General features: G+C 40.7%; 1 protein-coding gene across 1 annotated transcript; it reads right to left on the minus strand.

Moving 5' to 3' along the window:
• Positions 1–11,244: 11,244 nt before the first annotated feature.
• On the minus strand, positions 11,245–25,716 carry LRRC58 (leucine rich repeat containing 58). The gene is made up of 4 exons (XM_070935304.1): positions 25,246–25,716; positions 19,880–20,008; positions 16,145–16,422; positions 11,245–14,110 (listed from the first exon to the last, which is right to left on the minus strand). The coding sequence occupies exons 1-4, from the start codon at positions 25,707–25,709 to the stop codon at positions 13,902–13,904; spliced, it is 1,080 nt and encodes a 359-aa protein (XP_070791405.1). The 5' UTR covers positions 25,710–25,716; the 3' UTR covers positions 11,245–13,901.
• Between the last annotated feature and the right edge of the window lie 2,000 nt (positions 25,717–27,716).

A 27,716-nucleotide genomic window follows, 5' to 3' on the forward strand; every position in this document is an offset into this window, starting at 1 on the left:
GTGATAGTTTGGTGAGGTAGAGATACTCTTACACACTGACGAGCTAGTGGGATTTCTGGTGTTTATATTTTCTAATGAATTCTAGCTCAATTTAATAATGGTATAGGCTTTATAATTATTTTCCTGAATGATTATTTCCTTAAAAGCAGTAATGGAGCATTGGAAGAATTGGAAGCCAACACACTTGCCAAACATCATATTGATAAAAGCTTCAAATGCCTGAGGTCCAGATATAGAAGGGATATAACTTATTCTTACTATACTCTAATGTGAAATTTGTATTCTTTAAATCCCAATGCCATAACTGCAGATATTAGGTTTAGGTTTTAGGTTTAGGTTTATTTGATTTGTATACCGCCCTACTCCCGAAGGACTCAGGGCGGTGAACAGCCAACAATAAAATACATAAATACAAAAAATTTAAAAACCAGATAAAATCAAATTAAATCATTTTGGCCCAGACAGATTAAAACACCCCAATAATTTAAAAACAGATTAAAATTTACATATTTAAAAAGGGAAGAAATTAGGCCAAGCCCGCCTGATGGAATAAAAAGGTCTTCACAGCACGGCGGAAGGAGCGCAGATCCAGGATCCTCCGTATCTCCGGGGGGAGCTCATTCCAGATGGTAGGTGCCCCCACAGAGAAGACTCTCCCCCTACTGTTTGGCTGACAGCACCCGGAGGAGTCCCTCCCTATGAGAGCGTACTGGCCGGTGGGAGGCTATTGGTGGTAGTAGGCGGTCCCGTAAATAACCAGGTCCTAAGCCATGGAGCGCTTTAAAGGTGGTAACCAAACCTTGAAGCGCACCCGGAAGACCACCGGGAGCCAGTGCAGCTCGCGCAGGAGAGGTGTTACATGGGAGCGCCATGTCGCTCCCATTACCACCCGCGCGGCCGCACTCTGCGCCAGTTGGAGCCTCCGGGTGCTCCTCAAGGGGAGCCCCATGTAGAAAGCATTACAATAGTCCAGGCGGGAGGTGACGAGGGCATGAGTGACCATGTGTAACGAGTCCCGATCCAGAAAGGGACGCAACTGGCGAATCAGGCGAACCTGATAAAAAATCCTCCTGGTCACAGCCGTCAAGTGCTCTTCTAAAGACAGCCGTGAGTCCAGGAGGACGCCCAAGTTGTGAGCCCTCTCCGTGGGGGCCAATGATTCGCCCCCAATAGTCAGTGATGGCGTCAACTGACTATATCGGAACGTCGGAAACCACAGCCACTCGGTCTTGGATGGGTTGAGCCTGAGCCTGTTCCTCCCCATCCAGATCCGTATGGCCTCCAGGCACCGGGACATCACTTCAAGGGCATCGTTGGGGTGATCCGGGGTGGAGATGTACAGCTGGGTGTCGTCAGCGTGCTGATGGTACTCCACCCCGAAGCCACGGATGATCTCGCCCAGCGGCTTCACATAAATGTTGAACAGGAGAGGCGAGAGGACCGACCCTTGCAGCACCCCACATATGAGGGGCCTCGGGGTCGACCTCTGTCCCCCTGTCAACACAGACTGCGACCGGTCAGAAAGAAAGGAGGAGAACCACCGCAACACAGTGCCTCCCACCCCTAACTCTTCCAACCGGTGCAGCATGATACCATGGTCGATGGTATCAAAAGCCGCTGAGAGATCTAACAGGACCAGGACAGAGGAGCACCCCCTGTCCCGAGCCCTCCAGAGATCATCAACCAACGCGACCAATGCCGTTTCCGTGCTGTACCCGGGCCTGAAGCCCGACTGGAACGGATCCAGATACGTTGTTTCATCCAGGTGCTGGGGGAGCTGTTTCGCGACCACACTCTCAACAACCTTTGCCACAAAACGAAGGTTGGAGACCGGACGATAATTTACCAACATTGCCGGGTCCAGGGAAGGCTTCTTGAGGAGAGGCCTCACCACCGCCTCTTTCAAGGCGGCAGGAAAGACACCCTCACCCAACGAAGCATTTATAATCCCCTGGAACCAGCCTCGTGTCACCTCCCGAGAAGCCAGCACTAACCAGGAGGGACACAGGTCCAATAAACAAGTGGTCATGTTCAGTCTACCCAGAATCCTGTCCACGTCCTCAGGGGTCACAGGATCAAACTCATCCCAGATAACATTCTCAAGACCTGCCCCAGTCCCTCCCCCTGAGACTACCCAGTCGGAGTCCAGATTTTAGAAAGTTATTAGAAAAGATATTAGAAAGTTTCCAATCTAAATAGGGTTCACATTCTATAGAAATAATAATAATAATAATCAGGGTGCACCCTTCATGTTGTTCTAAAATAATGTGAATAGATTAACTTTTTGTTCTGCTTTGTTCTGAGCAGAACAGACTAATAAATATTTCAATAGATTAGCCACTTAAGGGGATCAGAAAAGAAAATATTACATTTCCTATTAATGAATGAATTAATGGATGATTCAAGTTTGCTATGAGAGGAAGAAAATGTTTTTACTCAACCCTTAGTTTTTTGTTTTTTTTTTTAAATTTGATTTATATGCCGCCCTTCTCCGGAGACTCAGGGTGGCTTACAATGCATTAAGCAATAGCCTTCATTCTTTTGTATATTTTATACAAAGTCAGCTTATTGCCCCCACAAACTGGGTCCTCATTTCACCTACCTTAGAAAGGATGGAAGGCTGAGTCAACCTTGAGCCTTGGAGAGATTCGAACCAGCAGAAATTGCAGGCAGCTGTGTTAATAACAGGGTGCACTAAACCACTGTACTATCAAGGCTCTTGTAAATAAACATTAACAAAATTATTTTGAATAGTGGGTATCAGTATGCATAGATTAAATCAGGAGGAATATTCAAAACACTTTTTGGGAAAATATTTTTCTTTATAATTAATATGACAAACATATAATTGGAAGAATTATTTAATTTGAGGGAAGTTGATACTGGATAAAGTGTGCAAAATGTATCAATCAAAATAAATATGGGATTAGAACATTAAAAAGTAGTGCTGGGTTTTTTAATTTAACTTAGAATTGATAGTGGTACATAATATTATGTATGGTATAAAATGTGGATAAAGAAAAAGTTTATCCCATTTTCAGAGTATCACATCTTAGGCCTTTAAAACCACAGTAATTTCAGGGAGTTTCAAGACCAATAGAAGAAAATGCTCTGGTACATAATATATAGTTACACAAGGAATTCACTGCAATCAGAAGTGATGTGATCATCAATACAGACAATTATGAAAGAGGACTGAAAAAAAATTAATGGAGGATCTTCATTCTCCTATCCATGATTCAAGCTTCCAAAAGATATATAGTTGGCTACTATATGGTGCAAAATGCTAGCCCAGATAGGTTTTGAGCAGGATTCTTTTTACTTTTGTAAGAGTAACTACTCAAAACATGGGCAACACTAGATTTTAGGCTATATTTTGATTTGAAGGGAGGAATTTACATGACAAGAGTGTGAATGAGTTTCTTTTAAATTCATGCTATTTCATTATGCCATCTATTTTATTGTTATAAAATAAGAAATCTTTCTTACTTTTGAAAACAATTATTGTTTAAACTTTAAGGATATTTCAAATAGAAAAATAGAACCTACGAAATATTTTTGTGAAACTCAAAAGGCAGTTCTCTATTTTGTAAGTTTGGGTTTGTCCTGATGGTTATTTCACTGACCTTTTAAATATAAATTCACAACAGTTTTACAGTGATTCTCCTCCTTTCTCCAGGCGCAGTTTCAATCAGTGCTCATTGATGGGGACAGATCGCAGGGCCCTCCTTTGTGAGATCATCTGCTGGTTTGGGCCTGGTATCATCAGAATGCTGATGATATCCAATTTTATCATTTGACTTCAGGCCAGCCAAGTGAGGTGCCTGGAGGTCCTGTGGGTTTGGATGGGAGGAACTCTCCAGCTATCAAGACTGAGTGACTGTAGGGGTTTGGACCACCCAGATCCAAATTTTAGATGGAGTGGCACTTCCTAGGGTCTTCCTGGACTAACAGCTCCTGCTTAATGAGTAGGTGGCAGCTGAAGCCAGGCAGACCATTTCACAGCTTCATCTATATAATATATATAAGTATAAGCATGAATTGAATACATAAAATAGATACAAATAGAGGAAACATTAGGACAGGGACAGTAGGCACGTTGGTGCTCTTATGTGTGCCCCTTAGAGACCTCTTAGGAATGGGGTGAGGTCAACAGTAGACAGTCTTAGGTTAAAATTTTTGGGGGGTTGGGATGAAACCACAGAGTCAGGTAATGTATTCCAGGCATTGACCACTCTGTTACTGAAGTCATATTTTCAGCAATCGAGTTTGGAGCGGTTCATTTTAAGTTTGTATCTATTGTGTGCTTGTGTATTGTTGTGGTTGAAGCTGAAGTAGTCATTGACAGATAGGACATTGTAGCAGATAATTTTATGAGCTACGCTTAGGTCATACCGAAGATGGCGTAGTTCTAAGTTTTCTAAAGATCCTTGAGACAGTCATTCATGCTCTGTTCACCTCATAATTTGACAGCTACAACATGCTGCACAAGAAGTTGCCCTTGAAGTTCATTCAGAAGCTTCAACTGGTTCAGAATACAGTCGTATAGGCAGTGATGAGCATGTCATAATTCAAGATGCTGATTGCTACATATAAAATCCAACTGGCATAGGACTTGGTTACTTTAGGAACTGCCTGTCTCCCATAGTATCTGCCCAGCATCTGCTGGAAGAATTTCAGGTTCCTTCTACTGTGTTTCCCCGAAAATAAAACCCTGTCTTATATTTTCTTGAACCCCGAAATAAGCGCTTGGTCTTATTTTTGGGGAGGTCTTATTATTTGGGGGCGTGTGGAGCAAGATGGTGCTCCTCTTGCTGTCTTACCTGATTTCCTGCTCTGCATTTAAATATTTTTGGGGAGGGCTTATTTTCGGGGGGGAGGCTTATTTTAGTGCATGCGCTCAAAAGCCTGATTGGGCTTATTATCAGGGGATGTCTTATTTTCAGGGAAACAGGGTATTAAATATTGCTATATTTAGGACCCTGGAAGTGTGCCTTCTCTGAAGCAGCACCTGCCCTCTGTGATGAGGTTTCCTCTAATATTGGAATGTATTTTGGTGAGGGTGATTGAATCTCTTTTGGGGGGAGTTCCCATCTATTTTTGTCATTTCTGCCACTGTTATTCTTTTGTTGTTGATGATATGTTACTTCCTTGTTTTTAAATGTTTTGAACAATTTGTAAACTGTCCAGTCACTGGGAATCAGATGACATATACATTTAAATAATAATAAAAATAGTAACTAGCAATATAAATAAAGTCAACCAAATCTTGAGCCAAGCAGCTACAATCCTGCTGGTACCTCCAAAAAAACAAGAGATCAAAAGCATAAAGCAATGCTAATTTAATAGGACAAGTTGTCTTTTTTCTGAGTTCTATCAGAAAAATCATTGCAAAATGTGGTCTGCTCAGACTAGCACACCAATGACACTAGTGCTGAAAAAGTCTTTCCTGGAAGAGTCAGATTTACTAAACTGTAATGCTAGTTCTCTTGACATTTTCCTCTCCCTGCATCTGCCTCCAAATCAGGGATCAGACATATGTTTGAGGTGTTCTAAAAAATCAAATTTTTCTAAAAGTTTGGATTTTACATATTTTTAGAAGTTCAGATTTTTAAATTGGAGGACACTGCATGGAAACTGACTGCAATATTCTGCCAAAGCAAATAGATGACCATTCACAACCAGGCCAATGTCAACAGGATATTGGAAAATAAACCCAAAGTTGGAAGACATCCAATGAGACCATTGACAAGCCTCTAGCTCACAACCATAAAAGCTGGATTCTCGTAAGGATCATTAGTCATTGCATGGAAAAAGGCAGATGGCTACAGATTCTTAACTGGGTTTATATCAGGGGTGAAATTAAAAAAATTCTCGTACCGGTTCTGTGGGTGTGGCTTGTTGGGGAAGGTCATGTGCCTGGGTGGGCGTGGCCAACTCAGCATCACTCACATCGAGGGGTTCCCCCCTGGCCCCTCCCCTCCCACTCCTTGTCGCGAATGGCAGGAAAATGGGGAGGGGAATATTCCTGCCTACCATCCTTCCCTCAGTCTGTGCTGAGATTGAGGTCTGGATGACAGACAGGAAAATCCCCTTCCCCTTTTTCCTGCCTTTCACAAAAATTGCTCCATTCCATCTGCTCCCCCCCGCCCCCTCCCTCCTGGGGACTACCTTAAAAGGGACAGGCTGCAGAAGCTCCTTTGTGAATGGAGGGAGAAAAGTTAACATTCTCTCTGCTGCATTTAACATTGAATTCTATGGCAGAGAGAATGATAACTTTTCTCCCTCCATTCACAATGGAACTGATGCTCCCTTTATGGTTCCCTCCTGGCCGCCTCCCTCCTGGAGATTACCTTAAAAGGACAGGCTGCATTCTCTCTGCTGCATTTAACATTGAATTCTGTGGAATATCGAGCGGCCAGAAGAGGTGAGAGGCGACCGGCCGGTCGTGGGTGGGGCCAAGGAGAGGTAATTGCTACCGGTTCAGCGAACTGATGCCCATAATCCCTAGTGGTTCGCCCAAACCGGTACGAACACATCACCTCTACTGCCTCACTGAACTGACAGGGGGTGGAGATATACAGCTGGGTATCATCAGCATATTGCTGATATCCCACCCCGTATTGTCGGATGACTTCACCCAGCAGTTTCATGTAGATGTTAAATAGGAGGGGAGAGAGGACTGAGCCCTGAGGCACCCTGCAAACAAGGGGCATAGGGGTGGACCTCTGTCCTCCTACCAACACTGTGACCGACCAGAGAGATAGGAGGAGAACCACCACAACACGGTGCCTCCCACTCTCAACTCCCTTAGCCGTCCCAGAAGGATACCATGGTCAATGGTATCGAAAGCTGCTGAGAGGTCAAGTAGCACCAAGATAGAGGAATGACCCCCATCTCGGACTCGCCAGAAATCATCCATCAGCGTGACCAAGGCAGTTTCCGTGCTGTAGCCAGGCCTGAAACCAGACTGAAAGGGTCCAGATAATCCGTTTCATCCAATGACCGCAGGAGCTGAAGTGCCACCACTTTCTCTACAACCTTTCCCACAAAGAGTAGGTTGGAGACTGGCCGAAAGTTCTTTAATTCTGCTGGGTCCAGGGAAGGCTTCTTGAGGAGGGGCCTTACAACCACTTTAATGGTTGCGGGAAGGACCCCTCCCTCAAGGATGTGTTAATTAAAGCCTGGAGCCAGCCTCGTGTCACCTCCCTGCTGGCCCAAACCAGCCAGGAGGGGCACGGGTCCAACAAACAAATGGAGGAACTCATCGCACCTACGGCCTTGTCCACTTCTTCAGGAGACACTGGCTCAAACTCCTCCCACACAATAGGACTAAGACCCGCCCCTGTCATCTCAGCCGATATTGCCCAATCAGAGTCCATCCGAATCTGAGCAACTTTATCCAACAGAAACTGCACAAACTCTTTAGCTATACCCTGCAAGGGATCCTCCGCTCCCCCTACATTAAGGAGGGAGGGAGTCACCCTAAATAGGGCGGCTGGGTGGGAATCAGCGGATGCAATAAGTGCGGAAACATGTGAACATTTTGCCGCCTGTATTGCCACTAAATAAGTCCTAATAAAGGCTCTCAAGAGTGTTTGGTCAGATTCGGATTTACTGGTCCTCCAGCATCGCTCTAGACGTCTCTTCTGGCGCTTCATCTCCTGGAGCTCCTCAGTAAACCAGGAAGCTTTCCTGGATCCACTGCCATTGAGAGGCCGCAAAGGCATAATCTGGTCCAATGCCCCAGACGCCGCCCTATTCCAGGAAGCCATTAGGGCAGCCACTGTGGACAAGGGAGTCGGGTATCTCCCCAAGCTCCTTCTGAAACCCTTCAGGATCCATTAGGCGTCTGGGGTGGAACCACTTAATCGGCTCCGCCTCCCTGCGACGGAGAAGTGGCGTCTTAAAGTCCAACCTCAACAGGAAATGATCTGACCATGACAAGGGAAAAACCTCTATACCCCTTAATTCCAGATCCTGTCTCCACTGCTCCGAGAGAAACACCAGGTCGAATGTGTGTCCCCCTCATGGGTCGGACCCTGAACTACTTGGGTCAGGTCCATGGTTGTCATGGAAGCCATGAACTCCTGAGCCACATCTGAGGATTCGCCAAGTGACGGCAGGTTGAAGTCCCCCAGTACCATAAGCCTGGGGAACTCTACCGCCAACCCGGCTGTTGCCTCTAGCAGCACAGGCAGGGCTGTTGACACGCAGCTGGGAGGCAGGTACGTCAACAAGAAGCCCAACTGAACCCATGAGTCCAACTTCAAGAGGAGAGACTCACACCCAACAATCTCCGGGGCAGGGATCCTGCGAGGACAAAGACTCTTTGGGAACCAGGTTTTGTGTCAACTTCCAAAATGGTGTCAGTTGAAGCCATGCTGACTTGCACTACATTTCTGAGTTGTCACACTTGGGGAGGGAATTGGGGCAGCACGGAGGGGGATGAACCAGAGGGGAGTGAGGGATATGGTGCCTTTACCTAACTAGATTTCTGAGTTGTCCCACTTGGGGGGGGGAATTGGGGCAGCACGGAGGGGGATGAACCACAGAGGGGAGTGAGGGATATGGTACCTTTACCTAACTAGATTTAACAGCAGCCGGAACCAGCGTGGGGATCAAAGACATAACGCCAAACATCTGCTGAGACCAGACCGTGGGAGGAGTTCCCAATGATTAACCTGCATGACATGGAATACCTGGAGGGGGCGGGAAGTTCCAAACTTTCTTATGTCGCTGAAGTGTGGCAGTCCTGCAGAGCAGTGGTGGGTTCCTCCCAGTTCAGCCCAGTTCGGCCGAGCCACTAGCGGTGACGATATGACGTCACCGAACCGGTTCTCTGTTAGGGAGCAGGGCCCTTCCAGCCGCCCCGATGTTATTCTTACCTTTTATTCGGCCCCGCCCCCAATCTATTCGCTACCTCCCAAGTCCCAGCTGATCAACTAGAAGGAAAAAAAAACTGTTTAAACTCTTGCCGTGGGGCTTCAAAGGGCCACCCTACAGCTGATCAGTGTTAAAAGGCAGTGTGATGGTAGACCAGTATGCTCGAAAAACAAATGGGTAGACTGGTGCCTCCAAAAACAAATGGGTTGACCGGTACAGCTCTGCAAGCAGTTAAAAGCCTGGTAGACCAGTACCTCTGCTAAATCCTAAATAATTGTCACATGACCAACAAACCATGCCCACAAAATAAGCCACGCCCACAGAACCGGTAGTAAAAAAATTTAGAGCCCACCTCTGCTGCAGAGTTAGCTTTACTTCACTCAGTGCTGATGCTATGTACTCATTAAAGGGGCTTTTGAGTCTGGTCGGTGCATCAAGAGGCCTGATTTAATCGGATGCATTGCTCGGAACGTTAACACAGTGGAAGTGGCAGGCGAGCACACAAAGCTGCATTTGCACAAGCAGCTTGCACACACAAAACCATCCCCTCTTCCACCACAGCTGCTGCCACCAGTCCAGAGCTGGAAAGGTTGGGGATCACTGATTTAGCAATAGAAATTCAGTCCAAAGTGTGGTTATAAATTTATGACTAACTATAAATTATTCCAGAGTTTTGCTAGCATATCAAGCTAATTAGTCTACCATTTACTTTCCCCCCCCTTTCCACATTTGCATTTCTCAGTTCTTCAGGCACTATAGTGTCCTCCATGACTGCAGAAAGGCATCCCAAGATGACATCATAAGCGCCTTCAAGTTTCTGTAATTCACAATAGCCAACCTGCCTTGGATTGTTTCCTTTCCTCCTTGTTAGTTGCTCTGCTAGAGACCTTTCTGTCAAAAGCATGAGGCAAAGGAAGTGTCTCCTCTTCCTGTCCCGTTGCTAACCAAATATAATCTTCTAGAAGTAAATTACCTCTTCATTTTTTGACTGATATAGCCAAAAGGGGACCCTTTGGATCCCTTTAGTTTTTTTGCCAGCCTAACTTTTTGCTGTTTAGCTATTTTTTGCAGATTATTAGCTGCTTGCTAATATTTCCTATATCAGTTCCTTTTAATTTTCAACTCGTTTCCTAAGCTGCCCTCCATTTTTTCTAATAGGAGTGTGTGTGACTAATTTCTGTATGTCATTTTGTATAAGATTCCATCTCTCCTGCATTCCTTTTCTTCTGAGGATTTCTGTCTAACATATTGCCTAGAACAGTGATGGCTAAGCTTTTTTTCCTTGGGTGCTGAAAGCACGCGTGTGCCCACACCCATAATGCAATGCCCCCCCACTCGCAATGCCCTCATGCATGCGACTCCCCTGCTGCCCCCCCCCGTGAATGCATGCGCAACCCCCCCTGCATGCATGAGACCCACACACATCCTGTTTTGGGCCTAGCAGCCACCCTGAAGTCTCTGGAGGCTGGAAACAGCCTGTTTCCGGATTTCCGGTAGGCTTGTTTTTTGCTCTCCCCAGGCTCCGGAGGCTTTCCTGAACCTTCTGGGAGGACAAAAATGGCTTCTCCCGGCCCTCTGAAGGCCGGAAACGGCCTGTTTCCAGATTTCCGGTACTTCCAGGAGGCCTGGTTTTTGCCCTCCCAGACCCTCTGTGTGAGCCCTGTACTTTACCTGGCATCCAAAACATGCCATGTGGAGACTCCTGGGAGGAGAGGAGCAGTGTGGGCAGGGTCAGCTGAAAATCAGTGGAGCTGACCTAGGGCAACAGCTTGCGTGCCAGCAGAGATGGCTCCGCGTGCATGGTATGCGTGCCATAGGTTCACCATCACGAGCCTAGAACTTCTCTAAGGGTATTGAAACCATGTCTTCTAAATCTAATCTAATCTAAATCAAATGACTGTAAAAAAACAGGCATGATAAAAATGATTATTTTTCATTGTTGGATAAATATTTTTGATCCATTATCCTAAACAGAATATAAATTAAAAAGACAAAGATATCCTTTGGCAAGCAATCTAAGGTATTTTAAAAATTTAAGAAATCAGAAAAGCCACTCAATTTTTTTAAAAGAAAGAGTGATAAGCATAAAGCAAGGCACGTTAAAATATTCAGCAAGAAAATTGTTTAAAATTTAATTAGAGGGAAATATAAATATACAAAAACTATACAAATTGCTTCAGGTATTGTCTCCAAACTTTCTGTACAGATTCTAAGGTGCTAATTTTTAATTTATAAACTCTCCCTCTGGCATTAATGGATAAAGAAATGATTGGAAGAAAACACAGCAAGAGAAATGAGGTCATTAAGGACATTCAGATTTGACATTTTTTTATGCCATGGAAAGAAAGAATCAAAACAAAATCTAAATAATGCTTTAATGAAACCTTATATGCCTGTGGGTGGAGCATATGTACAAACCATACACATGTACAAGCAATATTTTCAATCATAGTTTAGAATAAGATCAATCCATGGAAAAACCAGAAAAATTATATTGCCTAAATTTATTATCAAAATATGCCAGATTAAACAAGAATCAATATTAGGTTTTACCTGTGTAGGACTGACATGAAATAGTATCAAGATTCCATTAAACACATAAATCATTAATAAATTAACAGAAAAAATAGAGATATTATACCTAAGAAAAACAATAAAATTCAGTTAGATTGTATCTTAATTGGAATCAACATAAATGTCACCAAATAATTTACAAACATTCTAAGTTCTCCAAAATCTTGAATTGGGCTGATATAACATAACACAATTAGAGGAAAGAAGTATGAGACTCACTCTCAAGATGGAAATTGCAGACTGAATGAATATATGCCTATATGTATCAGTTGTAACTATAATGCTAAAATGAAATAATAATCATGTTCAGGTCTGAAAACACTCCCTTTAAAACTATTTCTAAGCCTTAGTGAATGTATAGGAGTTAATTCTAAATTGAGGTTGCAATATTGATTTTATGGAAAAATCAATATGGGTTTTATTGGAAAAATCCAATAAAGGATTTTTCCTTTTGATCATTTTAGTAAATTAGATTATATTAACAAGGGAACATGGGGAAAATATATATTGCTGTTAAAAGCAGCATTTCTTAAATGCATATAAAGACATTCTTTGTAAAACCAGATCATTCTTGTTCTCTAGATGCTAAAGATCTTGCAGTACACTATTGTATTGTGGTTGGCTGAGGTTGGTGGAAACCAGAGTTCAATAACATTTGAATCTAAATATAAATTAATCTGATAGGGGATTCTGGCCCAAGATGCATACCACGTTCACTCTGTAAGATTTCTTTCTATATATACAGTATATATGTATGAAATCAGCCATTGAAATGGCTGGAATGGTTCTGAAATGAGCCATTTCAAAGACTTGTGAGTAAATGATATATATGTATCCATGCAAGTCCACAAACCAATCCTATCAAACAGAAAATCTTTCACTGGAGGCAGAAGCCACAATGGAAAAGCACAAATAGCTGTAGATCCCAATTTCTTTTACAAGTCTTGCAATAATCCCAGTAATAATACTGCATTCCTTTCTCCCTAAATGCCGGGATCTTTCTATGTGAAATTCCCTTCTCACTTATACATATAGATTTCTATGTAACTGAGAGCATTCCAAACGTCATTCAGAAAAGAATCTGTCCATTGCAAAAGTATTACTTTTAATCAGCACTCAACATGTGATTACTATTGATAATATTCATTCAATCTGCAAAAGAAAGACTGAAGACCCCAAACAAACCTGTGAAAAAGAGCATATCTACTGTAAAGAAAGGAGAGTTGTGTGCTGAAAAATGATTGCATAACTTTATCAACACTGTCACTGATAAACCTAGTGATGCCTAATAACAGCAACTCCTCTGTGAATATTTATCTTTTGTAGACACTAGACATATCCCTAAATGTATGAGGTATCTTCAATACTTCAACATGCTTAGAAATGTGAGGCAGGAAATTTGGATCAGAGTCTTGCAAAAAGGCAATGCACATATGATAAAATCTAATGTGAGTATGAATAAGGGAAGAGAGGAAGCATATAATGTAAGTAACTTTGCAGTAAAGAGAACGGAAGAAATAAATGGATTGGTAAAAATCTGATTTTTATACTTATGTTAAACGTATGGCTACATAGATAATTACAAACCCAAGGAAGGCACTAATGATAGCATAATACAGACATTGGAAACTTTCCCAGTTCTGCTGAACCATAACTTTCAAGAGCACTAGCCATAGGGAGCACTGTAGCAGCCCGCTGAATTTAGCCCCTGTGGAAGAAATTGGGACAATTTAACTGGCAAAATAGAGTTTTTCTGTTTGTCAGTCTTTCACCATGCACACATTTCATACACACACCTATTTCATTTTTTTGTCAAAAAATAGCAAAAGTGCTACCAAAAAAGCAATAATTTTGCTGCTATATATTTGGAGATACAATTTAGGAATGCACTGAAGGACAGAAAAATGGAGCTGGTATAAAAATATGGAAAGGCACATTAATGTTGTTATAGCATAGCATTTGATCATAGGCAGTGAAGCCAAATAAAGAAGGAAGTAACACATTTTGATATTTGTGCATTTTGGAGGAAGTTTGTTAAAAATAAATATATAAAGCCCAAGCACCTTTATGGGAAGACCAATATTCAAGTAGGATAGTTGCTTAACACATTACTAAAGAACTCCCACTCTGTATTCTTACATAAGTATTAGTGTTATCTCAGTGACTAAGATAATCCACTTCAAAGCCAGTATCAAAGATGAAGAGTTTAAAATATCTCTAACAAGTAACCAATACCAAGAATTCCTGAAACATCTCAAGCTTTAAGAGTATTCTTCCAGACAGCAAGCTGTAAGAAGTCTTTTTACTAATTTCTCCCTAAGGCATTTACTGGCTTTCTTATGGATGCATTTTCTACAGGTGCATTTTCTGTGAATGATATAACATAGGCAAGCCCATTCCTCAGGACATCAGGCACTTGCTTCTTGTATTATCTCTTCTTCCTATCCCAAAAGAACCTTTTGCATCCTGCGTGCAGCAACAATGGCTTCATCTTCTGAATCAGATTCACTCTGGGAATTAGAACTCTGAGATGCAGAACTGTAAGGGGAAGAACACTCTGGGGAACAAAGGTAGTGCATCAGTGGAACACGGTACTTCCCACAGAAGTCGACAAATTTTATTTGGCGGACACAGCTGTCAAAATAGACTCCTAAAAAGAGATGAAAGGATGTTCTTAAAATAGAGTTTGCGGTTATTGTATAAACATGGGCATACATCATGTTTCATGGTCTGCTAAACTGAATCAAGTCAATGGCACAGTTGTCTTTCTTGTTTGAGGGGATCTATGGCTGGCTGGTTGGCTATAAGCTGTCGGCTACCAGCTTTTCACTAACTTATTCCAATCCAGCTACACCTTTCTTTGAAAGATGCAAAAATTAAATTGCTCATCAATGTTTCAGATTGAATTGAGATATAGAGACTAAAAACCTATCCACTTCTATTTAGAAATAAACACCACTGAGTTCAATGTAAGCAACATGTTTATTGTACAAAAAAAATCAGCAGTTCCATAGCATCTTTTCTGACTAACAAGTTTTATTAAAAGGCATAAGCTTTTAACATGAAGGCACAAGTTACAAAAACATGCCTTTTAATAAAGTCTAGAATCTGACAGTTCTAAGTAACTGGAACACAAATTATAAAAATTGGCATTTTCACCCAGAAATGTTGATAGCCTTATGGCAGGATGATCGTTCTTGAAAGCAAGCCTGGATTTTATTTATACTTTTTAAAGCTTCTCTTCTGCTTTGCTTTTTATCTCTAAAAGTTAACCGGCTGATTAAATGCTGGTTTATTTTAACCCCTGCTGGACTTTATCTGTTGTCCTTTTGCTTTACATTTGATCTTTTTGGCTGTTTTGAATAATTCTTGCTTCCATAAGGAAGTAATGGCATATTTCTGGCTAATGAAAGTGTTTGGACTTGATTTACATTTATGTGGGATATATATAGGGATTTTGCCTTTTATTAACTTGCAAAAAGTTTGGAGGGGTTTTTTTTTATTTTTTTTATCTTGGATCAAAACATTCAAAAATATTCTCCCTGTCTCTCCATTTTCTCACTCTGAGGAATATTACTTCAATGTTCTTTGTTCCCTGTCTCTGAGGAGTTTTATCTCTCATTGCTGTTACATGAGAGCATATTGTATCAGATTGCAGACAAGTAAATGTGGCTGGCCTTTGAAAAAAGACTGGTAATATACAAACCCAAGTTGAAAACTTTTTTAAAATGTTTGACAAAATAATAATGTTGCAAAAAATGTCCAGATGCAAGTAACTGTAGTTAAAACACCTTCACAAATGGAATTTGATTTGAAAGTGGCAGATTCTGTGAAAGAGGCTTACAGACTTAGAAATGACTGAGGGGATTGCACATGCCTTCCTGAAGTTCAGGCCTCCATTCCTTTATAACAGCAGAAAACTAACTGAATGGTAAGTGATCAATTGGTTTCCCCTAAAAACACTGAAGGAGATTGGGAATAGATTTATCATAGTCAGCCCAGAAAACAATTTCATCTGAACTTTTTTTGGGAAGGTAGATCGATTTTGGAGAATGGATTTATTATATTAAACTGGATAACAATTGATAAATTGATAAAAGATGGTATTAAGAAACAAACGTGGATATTTGATTCAGGACAAATCATAATTATTTGTTGGAATTATCTGGGATAGATAAGAAGCTGTGGTAAACTTTCTACAAGTTGAATACAATAATAGTTTGTTAACAGAGGGTTTTGAAATTTTACTCGTCTTTTTTGTTGTTCTACCTGTTAACTGTTTTGCCATTAATATGGTAGATAAGTGACAGGTTAATAATTTGCAAATAGAATTAGAAGTTTAAAAATGTTTTGGGCCTGTTTTGCAAGGGATGGGAAACTAATATTGTTGCAATATATTTATCAGTGTTCAGCAGGGGGGGCTAATATGTGTATATGTTTGTGTCTTTTTTTTAATGCAACTTTTTAAATGTTTTGTTTTTTGTTTGTTCTTGTTAAAAAATTGAGTTTCGTATTTTAACTTTTTTTAATAAAAATAAAAATTACTGAGTTATTTTGATTTTTTAAATTTTAAGCTTAGCACTTAGTAAAAAAAACCCCATTAAAATGGTTCCCCAAATGTCTGGGGAAAATGCTATTGATTTCTAAACGTAATTTTCTCTTAAAAGCAGAGAAAATAATGTACCTCCACATTTAGGATTAGGACAATTGCTGGCCAGACGCAAATATCGAAGGAGATTTCCAGGGAGATCACTAGCAATGTAAGGAATATTGCGAGTTTTGATAGTGCGTCCAGCCAGTTCTTGGAGGCTTGGAGGATTGTAGGTCAATTCACGGACAAACCTCACAACCAAAGGATTCCCACGCAAACTCAATTCTTCAAGCTGAACTAGATTCAGGATCTCCCGAGGAAGATATGTCAGTAAATTATTGTGGAGGCTAAGAGAGCGAAGTGAATGCAACCTGGAAATGAGAGACAGGAAAAATTATAAGACTCTACCATCAGGTATACCAAAATGAGCAACAAACTCTCTTCCAGGATGATAGATATTATCTACCTGGAATTATCTACCTGAATTAAACAATGCACTTCCCTAATATGCATAGTGGAGCTATTATATAACTATGAACACACAGAATGATTTCTCTGTGGAGTTTACAGTGCTAATATAGAATGTTTCTGCATTTTCTGAACACACTATATTCCTTATTAATTTTTAGAGTAATGAAACTGCTTTTTAAAACTCAGTAATTAAAAAACACACTTTTAAAAAACTTAGTCATTAAAAAACACATGAGTCTAATTTATAATATACCAAATAGGACCATATACATGGCTCCATAACAAATATATGTACTTTTGAGTGTAGTAGATTTAGGGCATTATCCTGATTACACTTATTAAATACTGCAATTTTATCAAAGGAGACAAAGTTGAACAGGCACAATGTATTTGCAAGAAAGTTTCTGTTTTCTTGCTAGTGCCTATTAATTTTAGCATGAAAATCCAGACACTTACCAACATGCTGTTTGACAATCTGGTCAAAAACTTGCCTACTGTAAATGTCATGCTATCAGATCTGTAGTTTTCAAATCCTTCTGAAGATGGGTTTGCCTCCTCCAGTGTTCTAGGATTTCATATAACCTTTTGGAGTTCTTAAAGATTATTAAGACTGGTACTGCAACCACTTCTGCAAGTTTGTTCAGTACAGTGCTGTAGAATGTAAGCCAACTGGTCCTGAATTTGTTTAAATTATATGTAATCATCATTTAGCAACCACAATTGGTACCGGCTGCTCTGTTGTTGGGCAAGCAATCATTAAATGAGAAATCACATCACTGTGAATATCAGGCACAAGCAACCAGAACCATTTGTGAATAGTCTCAAGCAGAAGCTTTATTTTAATCACCTATGTGATTTTTCCTTTCAAACAGTCAGATAAAGCTTCAGAAATTTTTGGGGAGGTCAGACCTGTGCCGTTTTTTTGAAGTGTAAGGAGTCTAAGCTCAGCAACCTCTTAACCCCTCCTTCCAGTTGGAGTTGGAGATTCCAGCACAATGACTCTGCTTTCCTTTTGCCCATTTCCCACCCTTTAGAATGCTGATGCTGGGATAACTAGCAAGAATGGAATTAATGTTTGTGTTTATGTTTGTTGGAGAAAGGGATTACAAGAGAGTAAGTAGGTTCACAATGGGGAATACACATCAAAATAATTGGCATCCCAGAGCACACTTGGAGCTAGGAGTTGCAAGTGCTCTACCCAAACAGCTGATGTATTTCCCTGCTTACTCTCTTGCTGATGTTTTCCTGCTTACTCTTGTAATTCCTGCTTAATCTTGTAATCCCTTTATCTCCAAACTTTCTGCTCTGCAGGTGGGAGCCACAGGACAATGTATACAGACTGTAATGATAATCGCATGACTGAGGGACACAGTGAAGATCATCAATGTGACACTGGTTGTAATTTTTTTTTTGCACCATGGAAACCAAATGGACACTGAATGAAGCAGTTGGTAAGCGAGTCTAAGGTCTCTTCTTGTTTATCCTAAATTACCCTTCTCTCATTCCCCTGCAGTATAATGACCAGCTAGGGCTCCATTTACCCTCAGAGGGAAAATAGACACAAAATAGGAGAAATTCTGCCTTCTCACCATTATGCATTACTGCTGCACCACTTTCTCTTTAAAAGTACCTTGTTTTACTTTAATTTCTAATGTACATAAAGAACCATTTTTATTCTTTCGGGTATCTCTTGCAAGCTTCACCACATACTGAGCTTTAGCCTTTTACAGTTTCTTGACACCATTACCTCTTTGGTTATGTTTTCTTTCTTCCATTTTCTGTAAATTTTGCTTTTCCTCTGAAATATTTGAGAAATTGCATATATACACACTGGTATCTTTGAATTTATCCTGTTTTTCTGTTCCCATTTTCCTGAATACTTTTTTTGAGGAATTCAAACCAATGGATCTGATCCACCTTCCTTTAAAGTTCATTAAAATCCATTTTCGAAGTTCAGTTTTTAGGTGGCCCTTCTCAACTGCTCCTTTAGATATTGTGAATTCAAGGAAAACTTCACTTTCAGTATATTTGATTCTGTGTTTTAGCTACATTTTCTTTTTATTCTCATTTGATATCCCCCTGATGAGATGGTGAGATTCCTTTTCAGGTTTTATAAGCCGTATCCTATCTCTTCTCAGCAATCCTTTCTGAAAATAGCAAGAGCCCTTGTCAACTTCCTGTTTGTTTTCCCTATTTGCTTGCTTAGTAAATAATGTGTACAAATTATTCTCCATTACTGCTGATAACGAATCCCACAACATAGTTGCATTATTCACTATTCGCACTATTTGAATTGACAGTTCTATGGAAAATAGGGTGCAAGTAGTCCTTGTTTAATGACCTCTTGTTCAGCAACGTTTCAAAGTTATAACAAACTGAAGGAAACTTATGACTAGTCCTTGAAGTCTGGCCATCCCAGCACCTCCACAGGCATGTAATCATATTCTGGGTGCTTGGCAACTCACTTACATTTATGATGACTCAAGGTCACATGATTGCAACCTTCCTTGAAGTCTTCCCAAAAGTAAACTCGTTGGAGAAGCTGGCAAGGTCACAAGTTGCTTGGGTCTTTCCCACCTACCCACTTCACACAGCCCCTCTGCGCCTGTGCTGCATCTCCCCAGATACTCACACACCCTCCTGAGCCTTGTTGAACTTATGCTTCATTTCCCCAGCCACTTGCACACCCTTGAACACTCTCCCCAGGTATTCTGCTACACTCTTGCTATGATTACCTGGCAACTCACACACCTTTCTTACCCGGCAGCAGCCATCTCAAGTCCAGTTGTCCATTTCCATCACATTTGTACCCTCCCTGAGCCTTACTGCACTTGTGCTGCATCTCCATGGCTACCCATACACCCAATCTCCCACTGAAAGCAGACTCTTACCTGCCTGTGGCCTGCTTACAACCCACTTAGGACTTGCAAAGAGGTACTTGCTTAACAAGCCACAATCCTCCTTTAGGGACTGCATGGATTGCCATCACGCTTTACATTATGACAGTATTGCTTACTAATGGAAATTTTGGTCCCAAATGCTGTTGTAACTATACCAATATTATAATAGTATATAATTTTCACTAAATCACTAAATCAAATATCACACTATTTGAGCTCACATTAATTGCAACCTACCAGTATTGTTTATAGATCAGTATGTACAATTATTGTACAATTTTCTGATTGTAGTGCTGCAATGAATTACACCTTTTTGGCATTGTGAGATTGTGTTATTATATAGAAGATATTCTCCTTTTCATACAAAAACACTTCAAAAGAAAATATCATCAGTTTTTTACACAACTAAATTTAGGACACAGATATCAGAAAGAGTAACATGGCTAGAAATACTCACTGTGCCAACTGAGGTGGAATACTCTGTATCCTGTTATCACAGAGGACTAGATAATTTAGTGAAGACAGGTTTGCTAACTCTGGTGGAATGGAAGTAATGAAATTTCCTCCAAGATACAAAAATTCTAAACTGAAAGAGAAACGAAAATCAATACCTAAAATTTGCTGAGTACTGAGTACTGATTCAGCATGTCATTTAGAACATAAATCAGTGGACATCAACCCTTTTATATATATTACAAAATGATTATATTAAAGAAACTTTAATAAACAAATAAACTTGAAAACAAAGTAAGAAGAAATGGTTCATCAGGTTAAGTTTCTCTAGATAAGTTCCTTCAATTAAAAAAAATGCTATCAGGAAAATAATAATAAATGATGAAAAATAATTTTTCTCCCTCTCCAAACTCTGATATGTGCCTCCCAAAAAGAATTTCTATCTGCCAGACAGTTGTTGAAACCACTCAGAAAATCAATACTCAGGAAAGTTTTACAAGGTGCTCAAAGCAGTCAGTGTCCGGTAAATGTAAAAGTTATGGAACATGCATTCTGAAGTCAGGAAGTGAACTCAGTCTTTGTATTTGTATTCCAATTTGGATACAAGTACAGGAGCCATAGTTTGCATTATGACACATGGTTTGTCATTCCTTTCCCACCCCTTTGAAGATGCTTGTGCTTAAAGCTGTACTACAGGAACATAGCAGAAGTCTGGATTGATGTATTTCTGATTGATCATAATCCTATTTTAGAGGAGGTTTCAAAGATTTCAAAGATAATAAAATGCCCTGCCAGTTTGCTGAGTGAGATGTGAGATGCCAAGATGACTTTCATATCTTCTTTGTTTATGTCTGTTGAAGGATTTGGGAGGAGTCATTTGACACCTGATCCAGTAATGCCAGTGGTACACTGACATTGACAATATTGATATCAGGCAAATATGCTTTATTTTCCTCCAGAAATACAAAAGGAAAAAAAGAAAAATAAGTCATGGTTGGGCAAAGCCTATATAAACCCTAAGTGAGGCTAGAGAGCCAACTGCTGTGTTCCTCCTCTAATAAAGCTTATTGGATTTATTTTGAGTTCCATTTAGATTATTTCTACTCCTTCATCTATTACCAATTGATAACTGGCACGAACCACATTGGCCCACATCAAATTATAAATAAGAAATTGTTTTTATGCCTCTTCAGTATGTGGGAGAAAAAGAACCTTGATCTTGAAGGGATACAGAGTATTTTTTTCCTTATAAGTACATTCTGTCTGCTTATAAGCTCAAGTCAGCACATAAAAACTAACTTGGTGGAAGCAATTGGCACAAGGTTACCTGTTAAGTTTCACAAATGAATAGATACTTGGACCTAGATCTCTAAATGCTGCATTAGAGTGTAGTTAACTTTGTGGCAAAGCTTAGCTCTATTAACGATTCTTTATTAATAGTAACAATACTTTAATAATTAAACACATAACCATAATGTTCAGAAATTGTATGCCTCCAAATACACAAAATTAATTACCAGGTAATATTCAGCTTTACAGATTAACAGAGTTGGAAGGGACCTTATAGGTCATCTAGTCCAACCTTCATCCAAGCAGGAGACCCTACACCATTTCTGACAAATAGCAATCCAATCTCTTCTTGAAGGCCTCTAGTGATGAAGCTCCCACAACTTCTGAAGGCAAGTTGTTCCATTGGTTGATAGTTCTCATTGTCAGAAAATTTCTTATTTCTAGGTTGAAATTCTCCTTGATCAGTTTCCATCCATTATTCCTTGTCTGGCCTTCAGATGCCTTGGAAAATAGCTTTACCTAATAGTGGCAGCCCCTCAAATATTGGAACACTGCTATCTTGTCTCCCTTGGTCCTTCTCTTCACTAGACTAGCCATGCCCAGTTCCTTAACCGTTTTTCATGTTTTAGTCTCCAATCCCCTAATCATCCTGGTTGCTCTTCTCTGCACTTTTTCTAGAGTCTCAACATCTTTTTAATAGTGTGGTGGCCAAAACGGGATGCAGCATTCTAAGTGTGGTCTTACTAAGGCTTTATAGAGTGGTTTATATATTTAGTATATGGCAAATACATGGACTTATAGTAGTTCAAATGTTAATGTCCAGTCCACCCAGCCATTCAAGGACAAGGTGGTCTAGGTTGAAAAAAATCAAACATTGAGCTGATGTAAGCTCTTGATGGACATTTGGACACAATGTGATGGATATTTTGTCAAGGAGCACCACAGTCACACTGGGGGGTAGAGACAAGACCCCACTAAAACAATGAGTCCTGGCAGACACCATGTTGGGTACAGATTCTGTTCAGAGTTGACCAATGCTGGCGAGGAAAGTCAAAAACTGACACCTTTTGTGATGCTAGTTTGCCTCCTCGTGGTGCACTCTGGGTGTGAACCATTCGGAAGTGTGAACCGAATGACTAGCAACAATTGGCAGCCAGATTACATTGAAGAATTGTCAGTTAATGATAGTTTGCAGAACTCCTGGCTCTCTAAATACATGGCAACAAAATGGGCCTTTTCAGGCCTAAAGGACAAGACAGATTGGGGACATTGTCAGAATACAGAGTGGTATTAGTACCTCACTTGATCTTGATTGTATCCCTCTGTTAATGCAATTTAGGATTGTATTGGCTTTTTTGGCTGCCACTGCACACTGCTGGCTCATAGTTAACTGGTTGTCCATGAAGACTCCAAGATCCCTCTCACAGTTACTGCTATTAAGCCTGTACTTTTGATTTTTCTTGCCTAAGTGTAAGACTTTACTTTTCTCTACATTGAATTTCATTTTGTTAGATAGGGCCCAGAGTTAAAGTCTGTCAAGGCTGTTAGCTATTCCCGTCAAGTTAATATCATCTGCAAATTTGATAAGTTCCCCTTCTATTCCCTCATCTAAGTCGTTTATGAAAATATTGAAGGGTACTGGGCCTAAGATGGAACCTTGTGGTACCCCACTGCTTACTTCCCTTCATGTAGATGAGGACCCATTAAAGGACTACTCGTTGAGTACGGTTTGTCAACCAGTTATGAATCCATCTGGTGGTGATGCTATCTATCCCACTTTTTTCTAGATTATTAAGAAGTAGGTTTCTTAAATTTGAAGGCAATGCCTGCAATACCTTCATACCAAAATGGAGAATACCAGCAGAAAATTAATAGACGGTGAGAAAAATATACTGACATGTTCATCTGCAAATCAGCTATAAATAATTAAATTCTAAAAGAAAATGGAATTGTGCAAAATATTAAACATATACTTATCAAATATTATTTCTAACATTATTCTAAAATCATTTTCAAGAGGATGTTGCACTATTTTTTCTAACTTTACAGAACCTCTTAAATATATATAGCAAACTGATCATACTAAGAAGGAAGAACATAGGAAACTACAATGAGAGATCAGAAGAGATTAAACAAACTATCCCTGGGTTGAAATATTGGCAAAGGTGACTAGAAAACAAGCTATAGACTAAAATGATGAAAACTGGAACAACTGTATTTGAACTGGAAGCTAGGCTTCCAATTGCACATTTGCACTCTCATTCCTGAGACATGTCCTCCCCTTCACAAAGATTTCTTTTTACTTGAGTGTGTCATGATTCTATGACTAGGACCCTTGAAGAATAAAAATTCCTGAGAATTGATGCACACTCAGATCCATTATACTCCCAAGAATCATTGTTCATGTCCCAGGCTTCTTATGGTCTCTCACTGATATTTCCTATTTTTTGCTTTTCAGTGTAATTAATATGCTTTATTTCCAAAACAGCAGAACAGAGGAAAAAACTTATTGTGACTGAACATTCCTAGCATTATAATATATAAAGCAGATAGTAGAAAGAAAATAAAAATAGATACTGTATAAATTGAGGACTAACCCCCCTCACTGTTTTCATTACAAGGCATCTATATGAACAAAATTAAAATCACAATATTCATTAAATATACAGATAAAGAGAAAATTCAAAATACAATAATAGATTAAACTAAACAAATTTGGTCTAAATTGGCCACAAATACTCTTCCCTGTCTGTTGAAAAAGAATCATTTTCAACCATTACTTCCTGAAGTGAGGCTGTATTTTTTAATTGAAATGTGAAAATATGGAAAAGAGGAAGAAACTTAACTTCTGTATTTCACCAGAGAAAAATTGATTCAAAGTAACAATTTTGTAGATGGCCAAATTGAAATTTCCAAATAAAAAATTTATGAATTTATTTTTAAACTACAATTCTCCTATAACATAAGCCTCCTATGAATAAAGGGACTAAAACAAAGCTCATAATCTAATATTGTATCTTTGTGAGTATGTGTGAATCTATCTAGCTATATCATGGAGCATTAAGTGGTGGTAATGAACCAATCCATTCATAAATGAAAGTAAAATTCAATTCTCAAACTCATCACAAGGACATTTCTGAAACTCTCATATTAAATCATAACTGAAGTCAAAATGAATTAAAGTGTTGAAATTACCTGAAAGATTGCCTACTACCATACTGTAATGTTTGCTCTACATTCTTTTGTAGATTTTACTACAGATACAAGTTCAGCAGATTGTATAGTTATAGTTAACTAATATAGTTATGAAACAAGCTGTTGCGAGAGTTGAAAAATACAAAACTTTTTGAATAGCCTGAATGAAAAAAAAATATGAGAAAATTTATTTTTCCATCTAAGCTATTCAAAGAATGTTGTATTTTTTATAAATATTATCTTTGCACCGTTTGATGTTTTTTAAAGTCATTCAAATATGTTGTATTAAGTGGCATTCAACCAAAGCTACAAAAACCCAGATGGCTACTAAATGGCCATGAAGGACAGGGAGAAGTCTCAGCTCTCTGCTGCCAACTATTGGTTACCTATATTTTAGCAGTCCACAAGTAGTCTAATATAGAAGTTCTAAATAACCCAATAATTATAATTTATTAAACTTGTATCCTTCAGTGAAACAAAGAAATTACAACAAAATCAGTAAAAGATAAATATGGCAATGAAGGGAGGCCTCTCCCCCGCCAACAGCATGGTTGAAGAAGCAAATAATAAATTCACTTTTTGTTCAAGAGATTACTGGGAGTTTATGTATAGAACAGTCCCAGATTATCAACACTGAAGGAAAATACCGAATGAGTTGATGCCCCACTTGAAATAACTCGGTAGTATAAAATCACTGAAACCTCCTAAAAGATGCGTGCCTTGACTGAAGCAGAGCTCACAATTCGAGGAGCAGCAACAAGCCCCGCGTTGTCTATCGTGGTGACTGGTGCACCTCCCACAAAATGCAGCCTAAGCTTTGGCTCGGAAGGTCGCCCGCGGCCGGCTTCCCCGGGGGCTCTTGGCCCCTTTTCCCAGCCGGCTCACCTGCTAAGCTCCTGGATGGCGGGGGGGATGCTCTGGAGCCGGTTGCTCCCCAGGCTGAGGCTCTGGAGGCGGGAGAGGCCCAGGAGCGAGGCGGGGAAGTGCGTGAACCGGTTGCCGCTCAAGTTGAGGACGCGCAAGGACCGGCCCAGGGGGGCGCTGGCCAGGCCCTTCGGGAGGGACCCGCGGCACCCCAACCGGTTGTTCTTTGCCAGCAGCGTGTGCAGATGCGCCAGGTCCAGCAGCTCGGGGCCCAGCACCGACAGCCCCGTCCCGCTCACGTCCAAGACCTCCAGGGCCGGATACCAGCTCCCGAGCCCCGCGGGCAGCTCGCCCGCCGGGGACAGCCATGAAGCGGGGAGCACCAGGCGCCGCGAGGACTGCTCCGCGGCGCCCCTCGGCCGAAGCTCGCCTTCCTCGTCCGCTCGTCGGGCTTCGGCTTCGGCCTGCCCTCCTTCCTCCGCCATCTCGTCAAGACCGAGCCCCGGAATCTGAGTACGACCGCGCTCGTGGGGCCCTGAGTAGCAGAACGTTAAGCCGCGCTTCGGCCGCTTTCTCCTGCAATCGGTCGAGACTTATACAGGTTCCCGGGCTGCTCCCGCAGGAACGGGCTGACCCGCTGACGGAGGGTGTTTCTGGTTCGGCTTTTCCGAGGGGCGCCCTGGAGCTCAGGGGCGCAATGTGCTGTCAGTGACTTCCACGGGCATTTTTCAACCGTAGGTCTTTGGCTGGCACATCTTCCCCAACCTGCTCGACCTCTTTTTTCCTTGCAGTGTAAATTTGCTGTTCAGTATTTATTCCATTCAGAAACTATTGAATTTTACTTTTTTTGTTTTAGCAAGGTGACTTTTTCATACTGTACAGTCGACAACTTCGCATGGTTTTTTGTGAAAAATACTCCCGTACAGGAACATGGGAAGCCACTTTATACTAAAGAGGGTTAGGGATCCATCTAGCTGGGTGTTAGATACATAGGCAATGCACCCAATTCAAAGGAACAGTTGTGGGCAGTAGTGAAATCCAAATTTTTTTACTACCGGTTCTGTGGGCGTGGCTTGGTGGGCGTGGCAGAAGGATATTGAAAAATCTCCATTCCCACCCCACTCTGCGGCCAGTCAGAGGTGGTATTTGCCAGTTCTCCGAACTACTCAAAATTTCCGCTACCAGTTCTCCAGAACCTTTCAGAACCTGCTGGATTTCACCCCTGGTTGAGGGCCTTTCCAGGTAAAGCTAGTGAGACTCCAGTGTGAAACACTTGGGGTCTACTGTTAATCAGTACGCAGGTACAGTGGTACCTAGCCACTCATCTGGGATTCGTTCCCAGAGATACAACTAGTACTAAAAATGGATATTGAGTAAACCATGTGATCCTTTATTTCAGCCCAAAGGAGTAGTGAGTCATGAGGCAGGTGACGCCAGCCAGTTCTACCTTGAGCGTCAAGTACTGGTAGAAAGATGAACATTGGGAAAAGATTTTTGCTTCAAAACACATTGAGTATTGAATTCGTTGAGATTTGAAGCATTCAAATACCGAGATCTGGCTGTAGTCCCCACCTTATAACCATTCATTTAGCAGCCATTTGAAGTTACAACATCTCTGAAAAAAGTGACGACTGGTTCTTAGGTCCAACACAGCATCTCCATGGTCACATGTTCAAAATTTGGGCACTTGGCAACTGTCATGTATTTTTAACAGATGCAGCATGCCAGGGTTACCTGATCATCATTTGCAACTTTCCAGCTAGCTTTGGTCAAGTAAAGTCAGTGAGGTAAGCTGGATTTGCTTAGTGACTATATGATTCACTTAACTGCAGTGATTCACTTAAAAGGCTATTGTTTAAAGCATTGTAAGCCGCCCTAAGTCTCCGGAGAAGGGCGGCATATAAATCGAACCAATAAATAAATAAAAATAAAAACCATGACAAAAAGGGTGGTAAAATCAGGTGTGTCTTATTCAACAATCGCCTTGCTTAGCCACAGAAATTTTGGTTCCAACTGTGGTCATAAGTTGATGATTACCTGTAGTTTAGAGGCCTCTAACCTTTGGCAGGAATTCCTATGGGAGTTTATTCAGTGCATTAAGCACCCGCCAGCAAACAAGCATCCACAAGCAAATATTCAAAATGCTACAAATTTCTGTGTTTGTTCCTGTCTTGATTTTGCATAAAGCAACAAGACGAGATTTCTTACTTATATATAGTAGCAACCAAATTCTGAGAATTTCCATCTCCAGTGTGTACACCAATACTAGTAATATTTACTCAGTAGCTAAAGAACTATAAAGCATAAACAGAATAAAAAAAAGTGACTGTATATTTTGGTTATCATCTGTTTCTAGAAGTGTTATTGGTTAGCTCAGACCTGTCAAACTAGTGGCCCATGGGCCGGATGCGTCATACACAGGCCATGTCTATCCAGGTTCTGCAAAAAGCATCACAATACGCCATGATACATCAGATGTTGCGATCAAGTTT

The sequence above is a fragment of the Pituophis catenifer genome, unplaced genomic scaffold (genome assembly GCF_029215685.1).
Source record: "Pituophis catenifer annectens isolate HBS135680 unplaced genomic scaffold, rPitCat1.0.hap2 SCAF_2, whole genome shotgun sequence".
Classification (NCBI taxonomy): Eukaryota; Metazoa; Chordata; class Lepidosauria; order Squamata; family Colubridae; genus Pituophis; species Pituophis catenifer.